The 16,239-nt window shown below is 47.8% G+C and overlaps 1 protein-coding gene across 23 annotated transcripts in view; it reads right to left on the bottom strand.

Annotated features, from left to right (window-relative positions):
* Nucleotides 1-15,811, bottom strand: part of MTSS1 (MTSS I-BAR domain containing 1) — a 147,780-nt gene extending 131,969 nt beyond the window's left edge. For 7 of the 23 annotated variants that reach the window (XM_081012595.1, XM_081012599.1, XM_081012596.1 and 4 more), the window contains exon 1: nt 14,682-15,809. In XM_081012595.1, coding sequence (XP_080868721.1) covers nt 14,682-14,753 — 72 coding nt within the window. In that variant the 5' untranslated portion in view covers nt 14,754-15,809. Of the gene's footprint in view, nt 1-14,681 lie in introns of all 23 variants that reach the window. The other 16 variants (XM_081012608.1, XM_081012609.1, XM_081012600.1 and 13 more) reach the window with 7 other exon arrangements.
* Between the last annotated feature and the right edge of the window lie 428 nt (nt 15,812-16,239).

Here is a 16,239-nt window from a genome sequence, read left to right as displayed (position 1 = left end):
CCTTCTTAAATTGTTGGGTCCAGAACTGGACACAGTATTCCAGGTGTGGTTTGACCAAGGCGGAACACAGTGGGACTATTACTCCGGACACTATACTTCTGTTGATGTAGCCTAGAATAGCATTAGCTTTTATTAGCTGCTGTATCGCACTGTGGACTTGTCTTAAGCCTGTGGTCTACTAAGACTCCTCTGTCCCATTGGGCTGTCGACAGAGCATCACACCCTCGCAGCAAAGCTAGCAGGTGGAAAGAGACTGAGACTCCACCCTCTGCAGCAGCTGCAATATCAACATATTTATATCATCTCAACGAATGTGCATCCTGCAAAACAGCACCATTTATGGCCATGAACCCCCTTTTAAGAAGCGCATGTGGTTCCATTCACACCCATATGCACTACAGCATACAAGGTCTTCACTAGCATGCATGTGATCAAATCCAGTGAGTTTATTTATTTTTTGACTTTGCATCCTCCAAGTTCAGCAAGTAACCAAATGGCACAAGCCTAGATCGTTAAGATCTGGCTAATTAGCAATGCTTCTCTTTGTACCATCCTCACTCTTCGCACATGCCCTTTTGGGGCATTCATTTGTTATTTGCAGCAAAACTTCCAGGATTCAGTTTCCAGCTGTATTATCCAGAATTTCAGATTCGAAATTCTGCTGCACAAAACTGAAACTCATGGGCCCATCGCCAGCATAACCTGAATGATGTCCAATGAAGGAACCTTGACCAGTGACATGTCAGGGTATGCTCCGCTCCAGTGGCCAACAGGATGGTTCACTGAACCAGAGTGACATCTGTTGCACAAACATTTCAGTCAATAAGGGGAAAGGCCAGTTGGCAAGCCAGAGGTCCGCAGCTACAAAGGGCAAACGCCACAGCGTTCCCCTGCCCAATCTGTAGAAAGATCTGCAGCTCTGAGCACACAACCCACAACCCTTGCAAAACACTATGTTCCTTTCTCTCAGATGAGCAGTTCAGTGCGAAAATCACATCTGCCTTTTCCAGGGAGATACCAGAGCTGAAAACACGGAGAGAGTAATTTGAGAAAGATTCATATCCTAAATTTAAGCTGTATTCTTAATGTTCGGAATAAGCCCCACAGAGCACAGTTGCTTCTGAGTAAACATGCACAGGGTTGGGTGCCTGAAATAAATTTGAATTTCAGCTCAAGTACATTATACCTTGGGTTACATACGCTTCAGGTTACATACACTTCAGGTTACAGACTCCGCTAACCCAGAAATAGTACCTCGGGTTAAGAACTTTGCTTCAGGATGAGAACAGAAATCGTGCTCCGGCGGCACGGCGGCAGCAGGAGGCCACGTTAGCTAAAGTGGTGCTTCAGGTTAAGAACAGTTTCAGGTTAAGAATGGACCTCCGGAACGAATTAAGTACTTAACCCGAGGTACCACTGTACCTAGTTTCTGCTGGATGCAAGAGCTATGAGAAAGTCATTTCTGATGCCCCAACTCCAACTATACTCATCAAACACCTGTTTTCAGAAAATCCAAGGTGCATCCTTTCCACTTAACCTTGCCAACGGACGGCATAAGCCATGGTCTGAGGGATATACAATGCAGCTACCTTGCTAAGCAAGTGTGAGTTTAGTCAGTGTCTGGGTAAGAAATTGCCTGGTGTATACCACCACGAGTTTCATGCTGGAAGAAAGGTTGGGTGTAAATAAAGATACCACAGCCAACTGGGACAATCTCAGAGAAGAGTGCATCACCTAAAAATTACCCCCCAAAAAACACACAAGGAACGGCGTTAAACTGAGTCAGACCAGTGATCCACCTAGCTCAGCAATGACGACTCTGGCAGGGAGAAGCTCTCCAAGGTGTCAGGCAGAGACCCAGCCCAACCTGGAGACACCAGCAATTGAACTTGGGACCTTCTGCATACTAAGTGGGTTGTACACTGGGTTGTAAGGGACGTGGGTGGCGCTGTGGGTTAAACCACAGAGCCTAGGACTTGCTGATCAGAAGGTCAGTGGTTCGAATCCCCGCGACAGGGTGAGCTCCCGTTGCTCGGTCCCTGCTCCTGCCAACCTAGCAGTTCGAAAGCACGTCAAAGTGCAAGTAGAAAAATAGGTACCGCTCCAGCGGGAAGGTAAATGGCGTTTCCGTGCGCTGCTCTGGTTCGCCAGAAGCGGCTTAGTCATGCTGGCCACGTGACCCGGAAGCTGTACGCCGGCTCCCTCGGTCAATAAATGAGATGAGCGCCGCAACCCCAGAGTCGGCCACGACTGGACCTAATGGTCAGGGGTCCCTTTACCTTTTACACTGGGCTGTGGCTCTGGAGGAACTGCTTGTGAACTTCTTTAAGAATCAAATCTCACATGGAACCCTCCTATGTCCAAGAGAAGACTCTTCGAGTGCAGCAGTCGTGGGGACAACCACTCAAGTGACCCAAAGTACAGGTTCCAAATGGCAAGTTGAAGGCAAGTTTACGTGGACCAAAAGGTAGTTGCATTCACTGTTTTGTATTAACTGGCCATGAGTGAATCGCCAGATGTTCCATTGCAACCAAGAAAGTCACTAGGCAGGTGTCCACTTACTGCTTTTAATTCATGGTGGTGTCGTTTGCCAGCAAGGAGTTTGGAGCACAGCAAAGCTCTCCTGTCCCACCAGCCACCTGCTGTAATGGAAGGCAACCATAGAACATGAACACAAAGCAGACATCAGCTGCGATAGCCATGTCCTAGGAATGCCCATGAAGATTCCTTGTTGGCGGCAGGAACTAGGAAGTTCTCTGCCCTATAATCTGGTTGTCTGCTCTGTGAAGCTCCTGTTGGGATTAGACGGGTCTAGAAAAGGAATGGCTGTGAAAGTAACATAAAGAAACAGTCGGAGGTATTTTAAAAACCCGAATACTGCTGTGAGCAAGACACTAATGGTGCAATTCTATACATAATTAACTCAGAAGTAAACCTTGCTGTGTTCAATGCAACTTACACCCCCGGTATGTGTGCACAGGACTGCAGCCTAAGTAATGAAAAGTCAAGGAAAGCCAACGTCCTGGGTGGTTCTAGCAATAAAGTGAATACTTTAAAATGGCTAGACCATTATTTCATTAATATCTGAACACTCAGTTCACTTTTCCAACTGGTGAAATGCCCAAAAGGTTTCTATCGTTTTGCAAAAGCCAACTTGCAATTAACAGATAGGATTTTTTTATATATATACACAAGCCTATTTTGCACTGTTGGTTTTATTACTCCAAAACACCACGTCCTAAGAAATGAGTTGAAGAATGAGTGAACTGAATGAAGAACGCATGTTCTGTATTAAATGGTATTCAGTGCACAATTATACACACACTTCGTCCTTAAACATTGACTCGGCTGGTAATGTTGTTCCGCGGCGATGCACAAATTTCCTGCTGAGCTACGACGCCGCAAAACCTTTCTGCGGTACCTGTGGCGTCACGCCTGACTGGAAAGAGGGGGAAGCTTTTAAAACAGCACTGCCCAAACAGGCTCCCAAATGACAATGTGACTTTCCAAGGCTGTGTCATGCGTGCTCTGGGTTCTCACTGTTGGGCGTGCCAGACCACCCCTTGATCTGCCACCTGTGCCGCACACCTGCCACTCACCACGGCTCCCAAGTTCTGATGCCATGTGCTCTCGCGACACTGAGCATAAGCATGTGGCAAATGCAAGGGCCCATAGCACATGCGCCACCTAAGGAAAGCTGCAGGCAACCCCCAAAATCTCCAGTTAAAAGGATTTCAGGGCCAAGAAAGACCACTGCATGAGACCAGGGTCTGCTCCTGCAAGTCTGCAGTAAGGAGGTCCTATACTGACGATGTCTAATGGTCTAAGGCAGCTTCATAGGTCTGCTGTCAGACTCTTGCACACAGCTACTAAGCAGCGGGTAACCTGCTGTATTGCTCCTCCTTTTACAACATCTCCCATAGTGTTGCCTTGCATGACCCTTGCAATGAAGCTATATTGGGGGCCTGACTGGTTCTAGGAGCCGAGCCATATTGCGCAAACTCAACAGCTCAGCTCCAGGGATGCAGAAGGCCTCCACCCTAATTTCACAGCCGTCTTCGCCCAGCCGAGGTCCAATCTGCACCGTACGGTTAAAGCATGCTCATGCCAGCCTCCTGCAAAGAATCCTGGGAACTGTGGTTTGCTAAGGGTGCTGAAAATTGTTAGGAGGCCCCGATTCTCCTCACAGAGCTAGAATTCCCATAATTCCTTGGGAAGAGAGACCGACTGTTAACCCAACTCTGGAAGTGTGGTTCCTTGAGAGAAATACAGTGGTACCTCGGGATGCGAACGGGATCCGTTCCGGAGCCCTATTCGCATCCCGAACAGAACGCAAGACACACCGTCATGTCTGTGAGTGTGCAGGTCGCGTTTCGCTGCTTCCGTGCATGCGCGTGACGTAATTTTGAGCGTCTGCACATGCACGAGCGGCAAAACCCGGAAGTAACACGCTCCGTTACTTCCAGGTTGCCGCGGAGCGCAACTCGAACGCGCTCAACCCGAAGCGCATTCAACTCGAGGTATGACTGTACTGGTCTCTCAACAACCCTCAGTGCTTTTAGAGAACTACACTTCCCAGCATTCTTTAGGAGAAGCCATAGATGTTTAGAGCAGTATCTATGCTGTCAGGTACCATAAGATAGCGGCAGAGATAGCACAAGATAGTACGCACCCCGGAAATTATCTCTTTCAGCTTCTGCCTTCTGGAAGAAGGTATAGGGTTATAAAGGCCAGGACTAGCCGCCTGAGAAACAGTTTCTACGCAAATGCAATTCTGGTTCTAAACGCAGCATAAGGGGTCTCTATAGTATAGTGTGCTTTAAAATGGGGTTTCAGAGTTTTTAGGGGGTTTTGAATGTTTTATGTAGTGTTTCAATTTCATTGTTTTGCATGAGACAATGACAATAAAGATACCGTAAACATATAGTGCAGATGGGACCCTGGCAGCCTCCAACTGTTTTGGATGACAAGTCCCATCAAAAAGCAGCACTCGGGCGGCTGGGCACATGTAAGCTCAATTGGGGACACACCTGGTTACCTGGAGGAGAGTCACAGAGCTGCTTCATTCTAAGAAAACAGGGTGGTTGGAAACAGGGCAGTAGCAGACATGGTCAGCTAAAGGGAAAACTGCAGGTACTACAACAGCAGCAGATAGGAGAGAGACCTGGAAGAGAGAGATTCAGTGGGAGACTCAGCAAGCCATTGGTTGAGAAAAATAAAACAAAAATGGCTTGCAGTTAACCACTTTCCTTGCAGTCAAGGTGACCTCCAGGTAACCAGCGGGGAAAACTTACGGATTATTGTGTTCTCTGCCTTTCCTGTTCCCTTTGTCCCTTTTGCAGATCATCAGCATCGCACAGCTCAATTCATGTGCCAGGTAGCAAAAGGATTTTGTCTCCCAGACTGGAGCATGGTGACATATTCTTTTAAGCGTTACCTTCAAAAGGTATCAGAGCAAAGACTTTAAGGAGGGGTAAAAAGTTCCCCAACAGCTGCCTCGCTGGTCCATACCTCTAAGGATGAACACAAGGTAACAGTCCTGGATCAAGCAAACGGCCAATAAGAGTGTGTGAACGGTTGGGGAGTGGAGATCAGCCCCTGGAAGCCGTCTCCCCCTCCTTAGGGTGCCTGCCTCCCACCTTCAGAGCAACTGCTTTAAAATCTAAAAATAGCTACCCATTTACACAGTCCTGCCATAGGTTTAAAGAAACCCCAATGTGCTGACAGCTGCTGGGTTGATTGTTTCCAAGATCAACACTCAAGATCAGAGGATAAAAATCAGGAGGGGTTTTTCTTTCTTTCTTTCTTTCTTCCCCCACCTCCCCTCTTTGCAAGTCCGAGTAGGAACACAGTGCAGCTGTTTGTAATGGCAAAGAACAGCAGAGCAAAGACGACCAGTTGGTCTTCAAACAAGTGAACAATCAGCTGTATTTTGGCTCAACACAATGCGCTGGCAAAAATATCTTCTACTTAAAAAGCGTGTGGAAGGGGGTGAGAGAGAGAGAGGAGGGGGGAAAGGAAGGAAGTGCAGAGGGGATAAATACACATGCAGAATACTTGCTCTAGTTCCACTTAGTATTCGTGAAAACTTTCAATGATCAGAGACAACCTAAGCGCAAGATTCACATTCCACTGCGCACTGGCAAGAGGTGGTCTAATCCAGAGAGGATCCATACCATTGCAACCAGCATGGGCAAAGGCCGGTTAGCAGTACAGCACAAGGAAAACAAAAACCCACTCATTCAGGTTCCAATTCTGGCACAAGATTCACCTGTGGCCAACTCCGGATGCCTTCATCTGCCCCAGCTGCAACAAAACATGTCTCTCTCCCATATTGGTCTCTACAGCCACAGCAGGTGCTGTAACTCTCCAACCCTGGAAGGAACACACTTCCATTGTTACTGGCCCACTCCCCTCTCAATAGCCATATGGTCTAGCTACATGCACCAGAACTGCAAGCATCTCTAGATAGGAACACAATACAGTTGTACCCTGGATACTGAACACCTTGCAAGTCGAACATTTTGGCTCCTGAACGCCGCAAACCCGTAAGTGAGTGTTCCGGTTTGCAAATGTTTTTTGGAACCCAAACGTCTGACGGAGCTTCCTGCAGCCAATCAGAAGCCACGCCTTGGTTTCCGAACTTTTAGAAGTCGAACAGAGTTCCAGAACGGATTCCGTTCGACTTCCGAGGTACCACAGTATTTAAGAGCGAGTATGAAGCCACAAACACTCAGGACAGAGTCAGCACTGCTACAATTCTGGGGTCCTCCCCCAAAATGGTTTTAAGCAAATGACTTGTTGCCAACACACTTTTTAACTGCTCTTTCGCCCACATGCAATTCAGCGGAGTGTGGGTTTCTCTGCCTCGCTCATTCATCCTTACAAAATACGCTCGCAAACCTATGCTTATCAGAGCCTTATCCTGGATTAGCAGCCACACCTTCATCTTAAAATCATCTCTCCGCCCTTTAAACATCCTTTGGGAGAACGGAAGACACCTACTAAACAAAAGGATTGTTACAGCACATCAAGCAGCTAACTTCCCCTGTTCAGTGATTTTTGCAAATGACGGGCTTTCCTTACTCGGAGCCAATGTCAACTTCGCAAAAAGAAAAAAGGAGCAGTTCTTTGCTCCATTTCACAAATAAGCACACACACACACACACACAACTCCCTGTGCATGGACCCACCAGGGAGCCTGACGGACATCTGTCAGTCATGCGCCACCCTTGACGCAATCTACCGAAACTTCGCTTCCTGTGGGCTGGGATTCTCCAGGAACTTCTACCTTTCTATTATTATTATTATTATTATTATTATTATTATTATTAGCAGGCAGAAGAACAAGAAGAAGAGCCCTGCTGGATCAGAAGAAAGGTAGCCCGATTCCACAACAAAATTCCTCTGGGAAAGGAATTTTGGCATGAGGAGAATAGCAGCCCCTCTCCTGCTCTTGTTCCCCAAAACTGGTATCCAAAGGTGCGTTTTGAGGTGTTTTTGTTTTTTTAAAACAATCAAGCAGTATAGAAATGTTTATGAAATAAATGCAGTAAAAAATAGCTGCCCCGGAGCCTAGGAGAACGCACAGCCATCACGACTCCCCAGGAAAAAAACAGCTAACCTCTACGGTCATACCTCGGGTTGAACATGCTTCATGTTGAGCGCGTTTGAGTTGCCCTCCGCGGCAACCTGGAAGTAACGGAGCGGGTTACTTCCGGGTTTCGCCGCTCGTGCAGACGCTCAAAATGACGTCATGCGCATGCACAAAAGCTGGGAAAAGCGACGCACGCGCAGACGGGCCGTCACTAGTAACGTTTGCTTCTGGACGTGAACGGGGCTCCGGAACGGATCCCGTTTGTATCCACAGTGGTACCTTGGGTTAAGTACTTAATTCGTCTGTTCTTAACCTGAAACTGTTCTTAACCTGAAGCACCACTTTAGCTAATGGGGCCTCCTGCTGCCGCCGCTGTGCAATTTCAGTTCTCATCCTGAAGCAAAGTTCTTTACCCGAGGTACTATTTCTGGGTTAGCGGAGTCTGTAACCTGAAGTGTATGTAACCTGAAGCGTATGTAACCCGAGGTACCACTGTAATTTAAAATGAAAAGGACTACTGCATTTAAATCATACCGAGACCATTAAAAGGAGAACTACGGCTTCCGGACTTTGTTTCAAGGCGGGCTGGTTCCCTTCTGCTGTTCTGGACTACAACTCCCATCAGCCCCAGCTAACACTGACGGGGCTGATGGGAGTTGTAGTCCAAAACAACAGAAGGTAACCAGACCAGGAAAGGCTGTGTTTTTTTTGCGGGGGGGGACGGGACCTCCTTGGTTTTGTCTCCCCCCCCCCTTTTAATATCACACCTGCATACAGAACAACAGATGTCACTATTTCAGGGGAGGAGGGAATTAAGGTGCAGAACACAGACCTACCACCACCCTAGCTTATGTCTGAAATTGCAATTTGGTGACGTTTAAGATTTAGAGGCAAAAGCAGCCACAGAAGGCCGATGCTTTGGACAGCTGGTGGGCAGTGGCATCTGGGAAAACACAAGGGGCTTTCTGAGATTAGCAAATCAATGTTCCGACTTGGGAGTGACAGGTTAACAACGTCAGCCTCTCCGCCTCCCCCCCTTTTTTTTAGGATCTTGAGATCCTTAATGTCCTGACTTAACATGCCATTGCAACAAATGGGCATTTCAAGCTGTTCGGGACTCTCTTGACACATGGGTTGCCCAAAGCCCTGGAAACGTCAATTGCACAAAAGCAAAGTTGCCCATTATTTCCCAAGAAGCAAACAGGTGGCGGATAAACCGGAGCAATTTGAAAACCGTGTCCAAGAACCGTGGAAAAAAGGGACGAGCTGTTCAATAGGATTTGCCCTTGCTTCAAAGCCTGCAGCTGAACCAGAAGCCGGAGATACACCCACGGCCAACACCCGAGGCGTGTAATCCTGTAACTTATTTGGGGGTTTCTAAATTCGTCATCCGGAACTTCATCCCCACAAAACCAAAATTCTCTTAACATGTTTAGAACTACGCCCCATATGTCTCTACAGCGCCCCTGCTCCCCCCACTGCGGGAACACAACAAGACTGTGCTAAATGGATGTGCTTTGGGGGAAGGAAAACCTCTTTGCTGTGGGGCTTTGGATGGGGGCCCACAATCCAGATAATCAAAAGGAAAAAGGAGTACACACAGTCCAAGGGTGCAGAAAACCAATTAAGCTTCCTTTAAAAGCCAGCAAATAAAAACGGGAACACGTGGTCTTCCCTCCAGGACATCTGCTAAACACAGAAATATTTATATAGGTGCTAGCAATAGCAATGATTTTAAAACCTTCCCTTAAGTTGAGTTTGCAAGAGCAATTTCCAGCATATTTCCCAGGTGGTTTTTTTTACAAGTTAAACTCCACTCCTCCAGTTATCTACCGATAAGACAAAATGTTTATACGCTGGATTTTTAAGAAAACTTTTTTAAAAGTCTGCATCTTTTGATTATGTTGCCTTCCTTCGACCCTTAGGGTGGAATGCATTTTTGCTTCTTTCATTCCACAAAGAAAGTTTCCAAGTGTTTTAAATCCACTGTTTTTGAGGATATTTAGTCCCACTGCTTTCATGGGGTTTACTCTGGCCTACAGGGGACTGCAATCTTAGCGATACTTTTATAATTTTGCTTAAACTACCCTGGTTGGCTATCCGTAAAGGTAAAGGGACCAGTCCAGTCGTGGCCAATTCTGGGGTTGCAGCGCTCATCTCGCTTTATTGGCCGAGGGAGTCGGCGTACAGCTTCCGGGTCATGTGGCCAGCATGACTAAGCCGCTTCTGGCAAACCAGAGCAGCGCATGGAAACGCCGTTTACCTTCCCTCCGGAGTGGTACCTATTTATCTACTTGCACTTTGACGTGCTTTCGAACTGCTAGGTTGGCAGGAGCTGGGACCGAGCAACGGGAGCTCATCCCGTGGCAGGGATTCGAACCGCCGACCTTCTGATCGGCAAGTCCTAGGCTCTGTGGTTTAACCCACAGCGCCACCCGCGTCCCTCTCTGGCTATCTGTATGCATGTTCAAAACATGCTCCTAATTTGCAAGTTTTTGTAAAAAGATGCTGTTATATGAAAAGTGAAATCAAGCCGGTCTAGTGACACATTTACTTAGAAGGAAGCCCCACTGAATTCAATAGCACTTACCGTATTTTTCGCCCTATAGGACGCACTTTTTCCCCTCCAAAAATGAAGGAGAAATGTGTGTGCGTCCTATGGGGCGAATGCAGGCTTTCGCTGAAGCCTGGAGAGCAAGAGGGGTCGGTACGCACCGACCCCTCTTGCTCTCCAGGCTTCAGGAAGCTGTTCCCCCAGCCCGGCAAGCTCCCAGAGCGATGCCAAAGCTGCGCGCAGCTTTGCCATCGCTCTCGGACCCGTTCTGGGGGCTGGGGAAGCTCGGGCTTCCCCCACCCCCGCGCCTGGGGGGGGGAATAATTTTTTCCCCTTTATCCCCCCCCCCCAAATCTAGGTGCGTCCTATGGGCTGGTGCGTCCTATAGGGCAAAAAATATGGTAACTCTCATGTATGCAAAGGATTACAGCTTAAACTGGCATTGATTAACAGCAGCAACTTTCATTTAGGGGGTCAGGCACGGACTTTGGATGCAGCAAGTTGAGTCAAACAAGTTCAGTTATCTGGTGAAGTGGGCTCCAGGCATGCAGGAGAAACCTGGTTAAATTTGCATGTGAAGATGAACCTAGCTAATTTGCACTTTCTGGAACAATAAGGAAACTGAAACACAACCTTCAAAATTCTCAGTTCTCCGAATTCTGCAATGCTGTTTTCCAGCCAAGTAACATACAAAAATGCAAATCCTGGGGAAAATTGTACCTATAACTGCATACGTTAGTGAAAACACCATAGAAAATGCATAGTACAGTGGTACCTCAGGTTAAGTACTTAATTCGTTCCAGAGGTCCGTACTTAACCTGAAACTGTTCTTAACCTGAAGCACCACTTTAGCCTATGGGGCCTCCTGCTGCCACTGTGCCGCCAGAGCACGATTTCTGTTCTCATCCTGAAGCAAAGTTCTTTGTATTGGGGAAAACTGCTCTGCAAAAATAAGTGAATTTGGCAAAATTGCATACACCAAGAGAAATTCACACTAAAATGCTGGTGCATTTTCATGAGGACTTGGAAAAAATATATATCTGCAAACACATGCGCTAATGTGGAGAACTGAAGAGGTGAAAAATGAGGAACTCCCAAGAAAATGAAATTGACAAATCCCCAGCTCCAAGCCACAAAGGCATAAGCCACAACAAATCTGTTAGCCTTTTAAGATGCTACAGCACTCTTCTTTGTGTTTGCTGTTAACAGCTTAAAACACACCTCCCTCTGGCATTTGTCGGCAAAGTTTTGGCTCACTGAACCAGGTAAAATGCAAAATTGATGGATTCCCCACTCCTTTTTCCACCATGTTGCTCTGCAGTGTTCACTATAAAAAAATCTTGTTTCCACTACTCCAAAGGAAGGATCATTTCCTTTAAAACACAGCCACAGCATTGCCCTGTCCCATAAAGCTTTGGTGTGTTCCAGATGAGCACTCTTTCAGCTGCAGGTATCAGCCCGGCAGTTTTTCAAGGTTTATCTGCTTCCTGTTGGAGAGAACTGAAGGATAGAGGCCACCCGCCCGCCCCCCCCCACTCCGCCCCTGCTTCTAACAATTCACATCAACATTCCATCTGGCGGAAGAAAACATCTGCTAAAATATTCACACTGCTGAAGTGGACCTGATGAAAATGATTGCAGGTTTTGTTTCGGACCCCCGTTCCTTCCCTCCCGAGAGATTCGGCAAAGGAAGATCGGGAACCCAATCACATCACAAAAGAGTTCATTATGACAAAGTTAACGCACAATGCTCCTCACACCCACATCTAAACAAGCTTCACTTTTAATATGCAGTGGTACCTCGGGTTAAGAACTTAATTCGTTCCAGAGGTCTGTTCTTAACCTGAAGCACCACTTTAGCTAATGGAGCCTCCTGCTGCCGCCGGAGCACGATTTCTGTTCTTATCCTGAAGCAAAGTTCGTAACCTGAAGCGTATGTAACCTGAAGTGTATGTAACCCGAGGTACCACTGTATTATATTTTTTTTAAGGAAACAAAGGAGCAAGCCTCAGCCCAACGCATTGGCTTAAGTCGCCAGTCAGCAAACCTTCATTGATAGTTCCTCGTGCTCTCCTACCACTCCCCAAATCTCAAGTCTTTCAGATTTAAGTACTCTTCCTTCCCCATTTCTTTGGAGGGAAGGGGATGGGGAAATTGCATGCTATTAAAAGATCCAGCGAAGCCTCTTGTGCATATATATCTGAGAGCGCACAAAACACCACCGCCAGCTGAATTTCAAAAAGACGTTCTGCCCTCCTCTGAAAGAGAATGCTGCAATCTTCTCCAGGAACAACCTCGCCCACCAACATGGACACCAACATGGCTGAAGTGACTAGAGATTACTTGCGTCAACAACAACAACAGAGACCAGAGGTTCAAACACTGGAGGAGAAAGTGTTGTGAGCCATCCTTCGAGCCTCAGAGATGTGTGCATCAAAGCGAGCATCATATTCCACTGAATAGGCGCAATCATGCACAGGCACACACATAAAACAATCTTACCGAACTCTCATCCACACTTCCGCTTATCCCACCATCTTCATCCGCTGGTCCCAGGCCTCCTAGACATGGGTCCAAGAGGATTTCCTCTCGCCCCACTGCATTCCCCGGGAAAACCCACTGTTGGGATCAGAAGAAAGTCAATCCGCAGAACCCCTGATTTACACTTGTTCCAATCCAGCGATAAACGGCGTGTTTTCCCGTGGAATGCGGTGGAGCAAGAGAAAATCTTCTCGGATCCACGCCTAGGAAACATGGGACAAGCGCAAACATGGACGTAAAGCAGGCTGGCGTAAATTAAGCTGGAGTGAAGTTACACCAGGCTCAAACTTGGTGGGGCTATGGCTGGCCTAAGCATGGCAGAGGTTAAGACAAGCTTTTAAGACAGTGTTTTGAGGTACACCACCCTGTTGTTGGGTTATCTCATGCCAGGCCACATGACTGAGCTGAGCAGGCGTAGGATCCTACCCAAGTCCTCCCTCTGGTCCTGCCCGCAGCAGCCGCCCCCTCCAAAATGCCCCCTTTTCAGATCCGCCACAAGGAGGGAGACACATGGGCCTATCTCTGGCTGATATGATAGTTAAAGAGTTCGCAATGGCATAGCCTGGCTGCCCCAGGACACTCCCAGCTCACCCAGAGATCTGCTGGATCCTAACCTGCTCATTCCGGAAGATCTGGCTACAGGGCTGCTCCCCAAGTGCCCATCTAGCCCAGCAGTGTCAATTCTGACAGGCAGCAGTTCTGCAAAGGGACAGACATGGGATCCATTCTAGCCACCCTACTCAAGAGATCCTGTGAAGTGGAGAATTGAATCTGGGGCCCCTTCCAGAGGGAATGCGCACGCTCAAACCACAGAGTTACAACCCTTCCCATTTTGGAATTTATATTATACACACAGATCTTGACCATAAGCTTTGCTGCAAGAAAAAAACAGAACACTGCTTGCTAGTGGTACAAAGAAAACACAACCCCTTCCCTCTGGCCAGCACTGGAAGAGCAACAGACTCAAGATGAGAGATGGGAAAGATATAATCCTCCTTTGCCAGTCCTCGTGGCAGAAGGCAGCATATTTCTTTACCAGCCTGCTAAGAATCTTGTTTCCACTAGTGTAAAAATAACAAGAGGGTTTGAAAGTCTCCAGGCTGTATATACACAAAACGGCTACATGAAACACCAAGTACAGAAAACTGCTGCCTTATTGAACTTCGGGCCTCATTTAATGGATCACACCGAGATCCACCTGACCTTGTTTCTTGTTTCCTCACAGCTGCTAAATGCCTCTGGGAGATTAGGAAAGAGACACTCAGCTGGTACGGCCTTTTTGCAGTTTGTCCCAAACACCCAATATTCAAAGGTAAAACCCTCTTTCTCCTTTTCCAAGCAGAAGGGATAAATAACAGCAAACCATGGTGTTCTGTGAACCATATCTGCCCGATAACCTCCCCTGGGCCTTCAGAACACGCAGCGCTGGAGAGAAGGTGCAGAACTCAACAAAGGGAGCATTAATGGTCCCAGTTTATCATCATCACAGTCTATACACATATGCTCCCCATTGGCATTTGAACCCCACCTTGGGGAGGCTTTCCGCTGTGCAGTTTGGGACTCCGCACAGCGCAAGGCTCCCTCTCTTTTCCAGCATTATTATTGTAATTAAATGGTTCCATTTCGTCTTAATTAGAAGAATTCCCAGGGGACTCTGGGAAATCTCAGAAAAGGAGGCTAGCAACGCACAACTCAGCGTCTTGCAGAGCGTTTTTCCTGCCTCCATAGTAAAAGCAAGCAGCAATTCGTTTTCTGGAGGGGGGGGCGATGCTGTCAATACTAGGCAGGGCTCCTCCATCTGCATGGAAGGGGGTGTCCTCGCGGAGGCAAGCTCCCCTTCCACAACCACCCTGTTTTTCAATGCAGGTGGCAATGAATGCAATGCAAGGGAGAAGCAATGCTCAGGCGAGGGATTTGTCAAACGTGGCGGGGCTTTTATGGGTGGGGGGGGGTTGCACCTTGCGCCCCCGATGCTCGAGGCTCCCTTACCTTCATGTCACTGATGGTGGTCTGGAAGAGTCCTCCGAGCGCGCTACATTCCTTTTCTATCACAGCCTCCATTTTTTCCTCGCCCGGATCAAGGAGGACGCCGAAGAAACTGCTGCGGTTTCGCAAGCCCCCCAAAAATAAAAATGCACACACGCGACCCACCCCTACTTATTTCAATTCCTACCCTTCGGGGAGGGAGCAGTCAAAATCAGAGATTTCTCTGAAAATAAAATAAAAATAAAGACTTCAATCTCAAAGGCAGCAGAGCCACTTCTCTTTCGCTTCTGAGCTTTCTCTAACGCTGCCCACCAATGTTATTCGGTTTGTCTCTTGCAGCGCCTACAGCAACCCTGCCCTGGAGAAAAAAGTCCCACGGCTGGACGAAATCAAGACATCTCTATCCCCCGCACACAAAGACAGCAACAAGGTCCATCGTTCTCCATTCTTGCTCATGCCCCCCACACAACAAGTAGGTAGGTTGCGCGATGGAGGCTGGGGAGAGAAGCAGCGCCGGGCAGCTGGCGGCTTGCAAAATGCCTCGGCTGCAGCAAAGGAGGCTTCACTAAGCTGCCTCCGACAACAGACCCCCTCCCTCGCAAGCAAGTACTCTTGGAACAGCTGCAGACCCGATTTTGCGGGGGGGGGGGGTGCAAACAAGAAAAAAAAAATTTTTTTTAAGAAAACCACTAAATCTGCTTTTCAAAAAAAAAGTAAACGCCGTTCAAAAACCCTGCGAAATTCAGAATTAAACAACCCCGCCTAAAAAAAAAAAGAAGCCTATTTATTGCATTGAATGCATCAATAGAAAGAGAGGGAAGGGAACACCGGCGCTCGTATTCGCAGGCACCAGAGCTGCTGCGTTTTGGGTTAAACGCAAATAATAATAATAAAGGTCGGAATCTGCGGCAGCTAGAGAATCAAAACAAAGAAAAGCCCCCTTCCCCCCCGAATGCCGATTCCTCGGCTTGCAAAAAAATTAAAATTAAAAATAAAAATCCACCCAGCCTCCCTGCCTCCGACGACGACCGGGCTCTTTCTCTCCCCTGGCCGTGCTCCCCACACCGCGGCAAGGCTGCACCCAGGCGCGCGCTCCAGCGGCGGCTCCAGCCTCGGCGCAGAGCCTTTGGAACCTTGCTTCCCCGGGAAGGCGCGTCACGAGCGCAGAATGCCCGGGCCTCGGCCGCTGATTGGCCGAAGAGGGGAAAGAGCGGGCGGGGAAGGGTTAAGGCGCTCTCTCGCTGCCTCTCTAGCGCCGCCTTAGGGTCGCGCGCTGGTCCGTGGGAGCTCCGGGGCCCGTCTCTGCAGTGCCAAACCTCCTAAGGAGTTTCTGCAATACTGTAAATAGTATTTTTAAAAACGCTCCCCGAAGGAAAATGCAATGTGAAGTGTAACATCTTTTCCTCAGATTTCATTAACTCAATAAAAAAGCGTTAAAAAAATATTTCAGGTAATTAGACTTAACATATACATATAACATAACCATAGCTGTCAATGTTTCCCTTTTTTAAGGAAAATTTCCTTATTCCAAATAGGATTCCTCGCAAGAAAAGGGAAAAGT

Source organism: Podarcis pityusensis (genome assembly GCF_964106645.2).
Source record: "Podarcis pityusensis genome assembly, chromosome: 7".
Taxonomy (NCBI): Eukaryota; Metazoa; Chordata; class Lepidosauria; order Squamata; family Lacertidae; genus Podarcis; species Podarcis pityusensis.
This window is presented reverse-complemented; position numbering and strand designations above follow the sequence as displayed.